The following is a 12,652-nucleotide window of genomic DNA, read 5'->3' on the forward strand; positions in this document are numbered from 1 at the left end:
TCATGGTTACTATTGCTATAATGTAACACCATGACCAAAGCAACTTGGGGAGAGAAGGGTTTATGTGGCTTCTCTCTCTCTCTCTCTCTTTTATATAGTGTCCTAATCATGGTTACTATTGCTATAATGTAACACCATGACCAAAGCAACTTGGGGAGAGAAGGGTTTATGTGGCTTGCACTTCTACACTGTAGTCCTTCACGGAAGGAACTCAGGGCAGAAACTCACACAGGGCAGGAACCTGGAGGCAGGAGCTGATGCAGAAGCCATGGAGGGTGCTGCTTACTGACTTGCTCTTCCTGGTTTGCTCAGCCTGCTTTCTTATAAGACCCAGAGCTACCAGCTCAGAGACTGCACCACCCACAGAGCCCTCTGCCATCAATTACTAAATAAGAAAATGCCCTACAGGCTTGCCTACAGCAGATCTTATGGAGGCATTTTTTAATTAAATGATGTTCCAGCCTTCTCTATACACAGCTCATGCTGAGGTTTAAGACCTGGTTACAAACGTACAGACTTTTTAGCTAACTTGATGCGAGTTTTAGTGTTTTAGATTACTGTCTCATTAAGATGAAAGTGGCTTAGTTTATAAATTTTGATGGCCACACCCAGCGATAATCACAGCACACAAATGGGCCGTCTCAGATGACTCTAGCCTGTGTCACGCTGACATAAAACTAGCCAGCACACATAGTGTCTCATGAAGGTCGTGCTGGCCTCCATCTCCCTCTGCAGCAGAAGGTGGCTGACCCAGTTTCTTTTCTGTTGATGAGACACAGTACTGGACAAGAAGCAGTGGAGGCAAGGAGAGGATTTGCTTGGCTTACGAGCCCAGATTACAGCCCATCACTTCAGGGAGGTCAAGATGCATCACAGCCAACAGTGAAGAGAACAAATGCAGGCTTGCTCCTGTGCCTGGTACTCAGCTCACATTCTCTACGCTTCTCCCGTCCAGGGCACAGGCCACCAGGTGGTGCCGCCCCCATTCAGGGTGGGTTTTCCCCATCTCAGCCATCAAGGCCATCTCCCACAGGCTGGCCCAGGGCCAACCTGATCTAGACAGTCCCTCAGTCCTCTTCTCTGCTGATTCTTAGTGTCTGTTTGTTGACAGTTAAAACTAACCAGCGTGTGGCTTTGAACTCCTGATCCACCTCCTCATCCCAAGGGCTTGAGTTTCAGGCAGGTGCTGCCATGCCCAGGCTTTAAGTCGTATTTCTAATTTATGAGCAAGAGTGATCTCTTATGGCTTAGAATTATGAACATCATTTTGGTGAATTTTCTCCAAATATTTTGTCCTATGTATATATCTACACACACATACACACTCACACCCCCCCCCCACATATTACCCCAAGGGCACAAATTATCCATCACTTTTGAAACTATGTCAGCTGCTACCTTAGGCACCTCAAGGTTTCTTAGTTTCCTTCCAGAATGAATACACATAGCTTTGCACATTGGTGTGTTTACGTGATTATCACTGGGTGTGGCGATCAGAATTTATACACTAAGACATTTTTGTCTTAATGAGAGGGTAATTTCAAACACAAAAACTCTGTCAAGTAAGCTAAAAAAAAAACCTGTATGTTTGTAACCGGCTCTTAAACCTCAGCATGAGCTGTGTAGAGAGAAGGTTGGATAAAAATAGAAACAAGCTGTGTTTTGCACCAAAACTTTGTGCTGAACAGTAGTTTAGAATGCTGTTTGTTGTTCTCGTTGAGATAGAGTATCACTGTGTAAGCCCAGGCTAGCTTGGAGGTAACTAAGTAGCCCAGGTTGGCCCTGTACTCTTGATAATTGGCTTGTTTGTTTGTTTTGTCAGCTGGATTTATTAAAATGGACTTCTGTAAGAACAATTAGATGAGAAGGTTTTTGTTTTGTTTATGACGTTGGGGATAGAACTGAGAACATTCTAGATAAGTGCTCTCTCTACGACAAAGCTATATCCCTAACCTTGGATTCAAAATATTTTTTTCCATCTCTCAGGCCATATGAATTCCTAGACACTTTGAAAAGTCTTACCTTCATATTTTCAATGTAAGCCCTTTTCAGGGCTCCGACATAAAGCCCGTCCAGCTGGGCCATGACATAGCCGGTGTGTCTCCAAAACGGGTCATCCTTCTGTTCTTTGATGTTTTTCCGAGTCCATATATCTTGCTTCCTAGAGGAGAAATTTGATTTGACCACGGATCTCAATGATGACTCACTCGAAGTCAAATCAAATCAGGAGTCTAGAGGTCACACAGCCACACACACGCTGCTATAATTAAATTCTAGATTTGATTCCAGCTGCCATTCATGTGATTTCGGTACGCACGTTAAACAGCTTCTGGTGTCCCCACAGGATGTTAACTTTGTATAGCTTTTTGGGGGCCTTGTCTACAAAGCTATGCATGTGATGCTAACCCGTGAAAGCCAAGCACAGACTGCTACTCTGTGCTTCAGCACTAAGGACTGGCTGGGTAGCTTTGCATTTGCATGCAGGAGAGCTGAAGTCGGACGAGGCTGTTTAAAACCGTCCTGCTTCTCTCTCTCTCGTCTCTCCATCTCATCTCGGTTTAGTATTGGTATCTGCATCAACGTTATGGAATGATATTAACGATTATTTACTAATTCATGCTAGATGAGTATTTTGCCTGCCAGTCTGTCAAGGGGCCTTGTGCATGCAGTACATGTGGAGGCCAGAAGAGGGCGATGGATCCCCTGGACCTGGAGTTACAGATGGTTGTGAGCCTCCATGTGGGTTCTGGAAACAGAACCCAGGTCATCTACAGGAGTGGCAAGCACTCTTAACTGGGGAGCCACCTCTCCAGGCCCTGGATGTTTTATTTTTAACAGCTTTTTCATTTTTACTACTTTTAGCTTTCTGTTCATTCTATGGGATGATTTAATGATCTAACATAATTATTTTTCACACAGAAAGCATTTCTGGTTTGTCTTTATTCTTAAGACAATCCAATGCACACCTCTCAGCCTTTCACAGATGCAGAGTTTAATGTGTGATGAGCAGACCACGCAGGAAAGAACCTTTGTGTTCCCAGATGACTCTCCTGCATGCCACTGATTTAATAATACTTTTTACTCCCCAGAAAATTTAATTAAAATGGAAACATCCCCAGAAAGTATTAGAAGTCTGACTTTAGAACTGGGTATGTGGGTAATCTCTGTACTCCGGAGGCTGAGGCAGGGAGATCATGGATTTGAGGTCAGCCTGGGCTACAAAGTGAGACCCTGTCATCTCCTTGCCTTCCAGGCTAGGGATTTAGATATTCCCTAACACCCAACTCAGTTAATTGCCGGGTACACATCACAGAAACACCTTAAGGAGCGAGGAGAAGGGATGCCTAGAAAGAAAGTAAGGGACACCTGTGTGGGGGGCTTCAGAGATATGGCTTTGTCTGTTTGGCACTGACGATGGCTTCTAGCTGATTCAGCTGTTGGTAATGTGACTTTCAACCTGACCTCCGAAAGAACGGAAGCGGCTAGCAAGCAAAAAAGCTGACCCTCGCCACGGGAAAGGCTCTGCTGCAGAGACAGACTAGGAGCTTGACGAGGGAGGGGCCACAGGGGAGCCCCGGCAGCGAGAGCAGGAAGCTTTTATACATACTCCATGAAGCGCTGCACTTTATCCATGATGGAAGGGTTCTTGATCAGCTGTGGGTACAGGTTCGTGAAGTGGTCGGACATGTGTCTGGAACGACAGGGAAAACGCGTTACATTCCGGTTTCTGTTGGCTTTCACGCTCGCCGTAGCTTTCTCTTCCGGCTAACTAGAATGTTCACTGCTTGCAAACCTCCGCCTTCGTTCATTAAACCAAACAAATGCCTAGCTTAAAACGAAGAAGTATCTCCAGAAGCTGGAGAGATGGCTCAGTAGTTATGGGCACCCCCTGCTCCCCCAAAGGACCTGAGTTTGGTTCCGAGCACACGACATAGAAGCATGTGCTCGTAACCCCAGTGATGGGAAGATGCAGAGAGGTGGCTGCTGGGGGCTTGCCGGCCCGCCAGCTCAGGGGATATGGTGAGCTCTAGGATCAGGGAAGAGACCTTGCCTTACAAAAGAAGGTGGTGGGACAGGAGAGACGGCTCAGTGGTGAAGAGTGTGTCTTAGTCATGAGAGGACCTGAGTTCAATCCCAGCATTCACATAGGAAGCTTACAACTACCCATAACTCCAGCTCCAAGGAATCCAACATGTCTCTGACTCCTTGGGTGTGCCCATGCACGTACACACACACACACAACAACAACAACAATAGTTAAAATTAATGTGGGATGCAGAGGAGGACGACGTCATAAGCCGACTGCGGTCTGTGGTCTGAAGGTGACATGTCCACCAGGGGCTCCCGCTGGAACAGCTGATCCCCTGCTAGCAGTGCTATTTTGGGACATTGTGGAATCTTTTGGACACATAGCTTGAACTCAGAGGTGGGGCTGCAGGAATGGGGCTAGAGGGTTCTGGGTCACGGGGTCATCCCTTCCACCTGAGCCCTGTGCTGACTCTGGCCACCATGTAACCACCTGCACAAGCTGCTCCTGGTCCAGCCACAGGCAACTCCTATGGCCTTGCCTGTTCGGCCATGACGGGCTGTATCCCCCCCAAACCCTGAACTCCCAATAAATCCTCCCCCCTTTAATGTTGCTTCTTGTGAGCGTTTTATACCAGTAAAGGGGAAAGTCACTAATAGAGCGCCCTCCTATGAGGCCTCCCAGCTGACTCATGGCTTCCATGGGCCCAGACGACCAGGGGTTGACCCTCTGACACCAGGAGCCCACAGACCTTTTCCGCTTACAGTTGCTCAAGTGTCTTGTCACAGATGGGAAACTAATGGTGAACCCTGGGGCCAGAGATTATTAGAACGGGTTTCTCAGGGCAACAGATTTAGGGGTTCTTAGTCCAAGCTGTCCTTATACATCTCACTGAGTTTCAGCAGATAACCAAATATTCTGCGTGGCCTTGGGTGAAGTGAGGAGACGCCGGAAGACGCAGGGGATGGCTGTTGAAATCGCAGGTAGCAATGGGTGCACAGATGGAGACCATGGAGAGTATGTCAGTCTTATCATGTATCGGATGATTTAAAAAAAAGACAAAAGAATAAAAGAGATTGTTCTGCTGTGGTGGGTGCTGGATAATGGCATCACGCAACCACTGACTAAACCTCCTCCTTCCTACAAGATGCTCAGGCGCATAGGCCCATCTCGGGGAGGGGGTCACTGGTCAGTGGAGGAAGGGAGAAGCATGTTTACACCACACCTATGTGGGTTACGTGGAGTGGCTCCTCTAAGACCGCCATCTGGAGGAATGAGATTATAATGACAGAGAAGTCGGAATCTTGCTTATAGACTCTAGCCCAGGATGGCGGAGTCGAACTTTGCCTACTGAGTTCCAAGTCTTTGTTCTCCAGTGTCACACTCTACTGCTTGATTTAGCTCCCGTATCACTACTTATTGCTTAAACAATTTTTTTAAAAAAAAGTAATTTATTTTAACTTTATTTTATGTGCATTGGTGTGAAGGTGTCAGATGCCCGGGAACTGGAGTAACAGACAGTTGTGAACTGGCCATGTGGGTACTGGGAAATTGAACCTGGGACCATTGGAAGGGCAGCCAGTGCTCTCACGTGCTGAGCCATCTCTCCAACACCCATCTGTGATACCATGCAAGGACACAGACGTGTGTGTGTGTGTGTGTGTGTGTGTGTGTGTGTGTGTGTGTGTGTGTGCATATGGAGGCCAGCAGATAACCATGGGTTTTGTTCCTAGGCACTTTCCACCTTATTTTTGAGACAGGGTTTCCCTTTGGCTTGGACTCAGCCTGCAGGATGAGCTGGTGGCCGCGAGCCCAGTGATGTGCTTGTCTCTGCCTCCCGCAAGCACCATCTTACTATTCTGTTACTTGGGTTGGAGGATCGATCTCAGGTCTTCATCCTTGCAAAGGCAAGCACGTTACTCCAAGGACATTAACTCTGAATACTGAGTTCAAAGCTTGCTTCTACATTGGTTGAAGACTAAAAGCAAGAACCCTGACTTTTCCATGGTTCTGTGTCTCGTGCAGCGGAGCTGACGCTAGCCAACTTCATGGATCTCTCAAGCTTAGTTCCGGGTCCTGCAGCACGTCTTCCTCGGTGGGCTAACACTGCTCATCTCTGTCTGTTACACACATTCAGACACTGAAAATCTCAAGGACACGCGAGCATCCATCTCTTCCCGAATCTTTTCGCCCCATGACAACATCACACCATGTAGCAGTTGCCACTCACCGCATCTCTCCTGTGCCAGGGACCAGACAGGAGGCCTGAGTGTTTTCCACAGTCATTAACCTACATGCACATGTCTGTACAAATGGAAAAACTGACTGTAAGCAGCCTGGTTTCCAGTCTGGAACCCCACTGTGTTGACTAGTTTGATGTTAACTTCAGAGTTCTCTAAAAGGAGGAAACAACTGAGAAAATGCCTTACAGGTCAGGCTGTAGGGCATTTTCTCAATCAGTGATTGACGAGGGAGGGCCCAGACTATTCTGGGTGGGGACTTCCCTGGGCTCATGTTCCTGGCTTCTATGGAAAGCAGGCTGAACAAGCCACAGGGAGCAAGCCAGTAAGCTGCCTCCCTCCATGGCCTCGGCATCCATCAGCTCCTGCCTCCAGGTGCCAGCCCTGGCTGAGCTCCTGTTCTGACTTCCTTTGAAGAGTGGAAGAGTAAGCTTTTTGGTCATGGGCTTTCATCACAGCAATAGAAACCCTTACTAAGATACCTACTCACTGACTTTCTTTCAACTACCTAAAACGTTTCTCTGTGCCAAGGTTTTCACGGTCCTAGAATGTGGCCAGCAGTGAACATAGCATTGGCACAGACTGAAGTTAACATGAAGGCTTCATGTTCTTTGAACACTTACTGGAACACGGCACCCTTGATAAATGCTTGTAGGCAGTTGGCAGTGGCCACTGGCCTACTTCTCGGGATTGTCATCCTGCCTTCTGTATTCAGTGGCTCTCACTAAGCTCCAAATAGTTACAAGTCCATAGTGCATTAGATAGTTTTGAGGGTGGGGCTCTAGCTTCGTTTTGGCCTTTGCTTATAGACTTGACTTGGAGCATCTCACATCAAAAGGGGCAAGCCCGGCACGTGGAAGGAATTCTTGAGGCATTTCTTGACAGTAGCCCAAACACAAGAGATGGACTGATTGCCGATTCTCTTGGGACCATGGTGCTGGTAAACTTTACCAGCCTTAGCAACGGTTGTGTCAACATGGAAACTCTCTCCACCAAAGAATGCTCTTGTGCCCACCTCTGTCCCTCCCTTCTGAGCAACAAAACAGGTGTGGGGGGCACTGAATCCACTCCTTCCAGCAGGGAAGTTGCAGAGGAGGAGGCTTCAGGAGCTGTCTTGAACACCCCATTTTTTAAAGCCACTTTTATTTAAACAACCAGAGAGAGCATCCTAGGGTCCCACATCCTCATCCCTTTTCTTCCCAGAAAGCTTTCAATGCCTCATATTATCAATGACCCATCCAGGGTCGCTTAACATTTAGATCACCAGGGAGACACGGGAGACTGAACTTACAACTCTTAGGGGGCCGCTCAATCAATTTCAAAAGCGAAGGAAGAAACTCAGCATGGCTGGGGCTCCAGCTTGCTGTGTTGTATGGAAATACACGCTCTTCCTTCTGATTCATCAACTGCAACAACAGGATTCAATTAAATCTAATGAGCATATAATTAACAGCTGGGCAGAAGTGCCAAGCCAGGTGTTTGGATGCATAAACGTGGTTAAGACAGGGACCCCACCTTCAAGCTGCTACAGATGGTAGAGGGAAGAGATGGAGCCATAAGTCAGTGGAGAGACAGTCAGAAGAAACTATCAAGAAGACATCTTTGGAGGATGGAGAGATGGCTTGGTGGTTAGGACTTTTCCTGTTCTTGCAAAGGACTTGAGTGTGCTTCCCTGCACCCACATCAGGTGGCTCACAACCGCCTATAATTCCGGTTCTGGGGGATCTGATACTCTCTTCTGGCCTCTGGGGTCATACACAAACAAACAAACTAACAGGACAGCATTCAGCTGAGACATGATGGCACAGGCCTATAATCCCAGGACCTGGGAGGTAGAGGCAGGAAGATTAGGAGGTTTTTTTTTTTTTTTTTTTTTTTTTTTTTTTGGTTTTTCAAGCAGGGTTTCTCTGTGGCTTTGGAGCCTGTCCTGGAACTAGCTTTGTAGACCAGGCTGGTCTTGAACTCACAGAGATCCGCCTGTCTCTGCCTCCCAAGTGCTGGGATTAAAGGCGTGTGCCACCATCGCTCGGCGAGGATTAGGAGTTTAAGGTTATCTTTAGCTATACAGTGAGTTATGGGCCAATCTAGGCTACATAAGATAAAGAAAGTGAAGTAGAAGCCCTACTACCTGTGGGGTGGGCTGCTGGTTACTCCTCTTGTTGCTAGGACAGGGTACCCCAAGACAGTACCCCATGGGAGGGAGGATTTATTTTTACCCATCACTTTAAGACAATTCTAAAGCCATTTCTGACAATTCTGAATCCTCTCAGCCTCCGTGCCATAGTGCTTCCCCTCCTCCCCTGGGAACCAAGGACCTAACAGCTACACTCGCACGTACTCAGTTCCTGAACCCATATACGTATGTTTTGATTCAGTCCCCTGGGAAACGGGGTCAAAATGACCTCTTACCTCATCTGATCTGGCAATAGCTCTCCAGTCAATTATTGGTAATAGCCCTTTTGAATAAGCCAATCATAATAGTCAAAGAACAACTCCCCTTGCTTCTGTGGCGTTCTCCTTTAAAAGTAGACTGTACCAACTATTTGAGGTCTCTCAGCTTCCCAAATGCTGAGGGACCCTGTCATGACAGAATTAATAAAATCCTCTTGCTTTGGCATCAGCTGTGGTGTGTGAGGTGGTTTCTGGGGGCGACTTCTCCTCGGTGTTTGGACGCTAGAGTCCAACAGGTGTAGTCTAGCACAGTGTAGGGGTGGACTTCATGCCAGTAAGAGCCTATGGCTGGGATCTTCAGATTGTGGATGGAGCTGGTCTATAACCCTTAAATTTGACTTCTATTAGCCTGTATCTGCCAACTAGGCTCCATGTCCAAAAGTTTCCACAACTTCCCCAAAACAGGGCCACCAGCTGGAGTGGGGGGGCAATTTTACATTCAAATGATAACACTGACCCTAGACGGTTAGTACATTTTCAGTTAGCGGTATTGAGCGAGGCAGCATCGAGTTCCCCAGAATCCATTCAGTTGAGACCTCACACTGTGGGACTTCAACTGGAAATTGTCATCCTAAAAGTCCTGCTAGCACCAGCAGCTGGAACCCGTGATCCCGTGAGTCAGCCTAGCTACTCCACTGAGCAGGCTGATGCCTTAACAGCCTGTACAGCAGACTGGGTAAGAAACCCCATCTCTGGGGCCACATCAGAAGAGAAAGAGGGACACGGTTGCTACCTGTTCCCCAGCCCTCGGCCAAGCATGGGTGTGAAGGACACACAGTCACTGTGTAAGCAGCCAACTCTGGGCAGCTCTGTGCCGAGCCCAGAGGTGATCTAAACACACCATCACGCTGAGTTTCCTGCCTGTGTCTGCCTTTCAGTAAGCAGGGCGGCAGAGCTGCTGCACATCCTGGATGTCTGATCAGGTTGCTTGTTGCAGCAGCAATGACGCCCAGATCCTCCCACTTGGGAGGCAGAGGCAAATGAATATCCGTGCGTTTGAGGCCAACCTGAGTTATGTGACATGTTCCAAAACAGCCAAGGCTGCATAGTGAGACCATTTCTCAAAAACAAAAACAAAAGAAACAAACAAACAAAAAAACCGAACCCACCAAACAAAAACAAAGCTAAACAAAACCCACAGAGACAAAACATAAGATTTTATTCAAAAACAAAATAAAACCAATTAATTAAAAACAAAACAAATTGTAGTTACAGAATCGTAGTGGCTTTTTAAAAATGAAAACTAAGCAGCCTGGCACAGTGGTACATGCCGTTAAACTCAGCATTCACTTGGGAGGTAGAGGCAGGCAGATCTCTGTGAGCAGAAGACTAGCCTGGTCTACAGAGTGAGTTCTAGGACAGCCAGAGCTACAAAGTGAGATGCTGTCTCAAAACAAACAAACAAACAAACAAACAAACAAACAAACACAAAAACAACCCAAAGCGCTGGAAAGGAGGAGACAGGAGCAGCTGTGTCTGGTGCCCACTGGCTGTCCAGTCTAGCTGAAGCACAGCGCTTCAGATTCAGTGAGAACTCCGGTCTCCAAAACATTAAAGTGGAGAGTGACCGAGGAAGACGCCACCAACCTCTGGCCTCTGCACACCTGCACACAATGCACACATTCATATGGACAAGTATATACACTGCATACAACGCACACAATGGTGGTGGCGCACACCTTTAATCCCAGCACTCGGGAGGCAAAGGCAGGAGAATCTCTATGAGTTCGAGGTCAGCCTGGTCTACAAAGTGAGCTCCAGGACAGCCAGAGGTTTTACACAGAGAAACCATTTAAAAAAACAAAACAAAACAAAACCAAAAAGTAGATTTCAAGAAAGAAGTGTTATGAAAAGGAGTGGGTGCCCGACCTGGGTGCTTTGTGTTTTCTGGGCGAATATGATTATGATGGGTACAAGTGGGGTGCTGTTAACTTAGCAAGTGCACCCCAGCTACCTTCCACTTCTAACACACCATTCCAGGGGCCAGGAGCCATGGTTGGGCAAAGGAAAGAGATAGGGTACTTACGGAGCCGTGAGGTAGCCCTCGAGGTAGCCGGCCAGAAACATGATGATCTCATTGGGCAGGATCTGAGAGCCATACCCAGCTCTGATTTCCAGGATGCCCCAGCCTGTGACTGTAATGGAGTCATTGTAGAAGCCGTAGACATCCCCAGTCTTGTCCAGCACGTTCCTGACTTCCACTGACTTCGAATGAGGTACCCAGTATGCAGTTGCATAGTAGATTCCTGAAGGAAACGGGAGCCGTGAGGGACGCCACTCAGCCAAGGCCCATGCCTTTCTCCCATGTAACCAATGTCACAGAGTTTGTTTTTAAAGATTTCTATCCTACAGGCTGGGAGGATGGCTCAGTCGGTGAAATACTTGCCGAGCAAGCGTAAGGACCCAAATTTGATCTCGGGCACCCTAGTAAAAGCCAGCTGTGGCGACATGTGTTTGTAATCCCAGTACTGGCTCCCAGTAGCTCGCAGGCTAGTCTAGCCTCAGTCCAGTATAAAACCTGTCTTGAAACTAAATGACGTAGACAGCATCCCAAGGAACATCTGTGGCTAACCACACACACACACACACACACACACACACACACGCACGCACACACACGCACACACAAGGAGAGAGAGACACAGAGAGAGGGGAGAGAAAGAGATTCCCATTTGAAGCCAGGAATGGTCAGGCATGCTGACCCATGCTGACCCATCACCCAGGGATTTGGAAGGCTGAGGCAGGAGGATCTCAGGTTTGAGTACAGCTTAGTGAGATCCTATTCCAAAATAAACACTAAAAAAATAAAAAATTAAAAATCAATTCCTTAGTCCCTCCTCTTGGTCTCACAATCCATTTTGTGTCCCGGTGTCTAGCTGTAGTATCTCCAGGCCAAGCACTCTGGTACCCATGCATCCAGCTCTCCGCCCTGCCAGGAACTGGCTCAGCTCTCCTGATGTGAGATGCCATTTCTTCCTCCTGATATTCCCTCTCTTCCTAACACTCTAACCTTCTGGAAATGGTTGATGAGGACTCAGCAAACTGTCCCGTCTCACAGGGGCCACTGTCCCCACTCCTTTACACCTAACCCTACATGGCGAACCCCTCAAATCCGGAGACAGTTTCTCTCCCAGCACATAGAGTCCCTGTCACAGAGTTGGTGCTCAGGAAACAGCCGTGGAAGAAGAGTCTAGTGTGGCGTTGGCCATCTGTGTAGTGGTAAATGCTAACGGTCAACTCGACAGAATCTGGAATCACGTGGGAAGACCCACCCACTGCGGGGCGGGTGGCACCATCCCCACTGGGATCCTGGACTCTGTAAGAATCACCATGCACACTGAACCGGAAGACAAACAGGGTCACAGGCTGCGACTGGCCACAGTTATATCCTAGAAAGGAGGTAATTTTTGTTGTTACTGACTGCCTGAGGCACATACTCGGGGTATGGATCTCAGGCTGGACTAGAACTCACCACCCTCCTGCCTCAGACTCCCATTTGCTGGAATTGCAAATATGTCATCAGACCCAAGCAGAAGGCCTTTACAAAGGGTTAAATGGAAGCAAAGGTTTGCATTACATTCCTGGCAGGTCTTACATGGTTGCATATAGCTGCAATCCCAACATCAGGAGGCAGAGGCAGGAGGATCACTGCAGATTTGTGGACAGTCTTCTAGTACCTGGCTGGTCAGGGCTACAGAGCAAAACAACAGTCTCAAAACAACAACAACAATAGTGTACACACACACATGCACGCACATATGCACACAAACACACCTCTCACTAATCCTGGCAACAGACAATGAGCTGTTAATGAAACTGAGCAGCCACGGGCTGGGCGGTGGTGGGGCACGCCTTTAATCCCAGCACTTGGGAGGCAGAGGCAGGCAGATCTCTGTGAGTTCGAGACCAGCCTGGTCTACAGAGCTAGTTCCAG

The 12,652-nt window shown here is 47.9% G+C and overlaps 1 protein-coding gene across 1 annotated transcript in view; it reads right to left on the reverse strand.

The window, feature by feature from the left end:
• The window catches only part of Plbd1 (phospholipase B domain containing 1), a 47,648-nt gene that overhangs the window by 28,765 nt on the left and 6,231 nt on the right, over positions 1–12,652 (reverse strand). The window contains exons 2-4 of the mRNA XM_005364516.2: positions 10,745–10,964; positions 3,608–3,691; positions 2,023–2,161 (exon numbers count right to left, since the gene is read on the reverse strand). Coding sequence (XP_005364573.1) covers positions 2,023–2,161; positions 3,608–3,691; positions 10,745–10,964 — 443 coding nt within the window. The remainder of the gene's footprint in view (positions 1–2,022; positions 2,162–3,607; positions 3,692–10,744; positions 10,965–12,652) is intronic.

The sequence above is a fragment of the Microtus ochrogaster genome (genome assembly GCF_000317375.1).
Source record: "Microtus ochrogaster isolate Prairie Vole_2 chromosome 14 unlocalized genomic scaffold, MicOch1.0 chr14_random_2, whole genome shotgun sequence".
Taxonomy (NCBI): Eukaryota; Metazoa; Chordata; class Mammalia; order Rodentia; family Cricetidae; genus Microtus; species Microtus ochrogaster.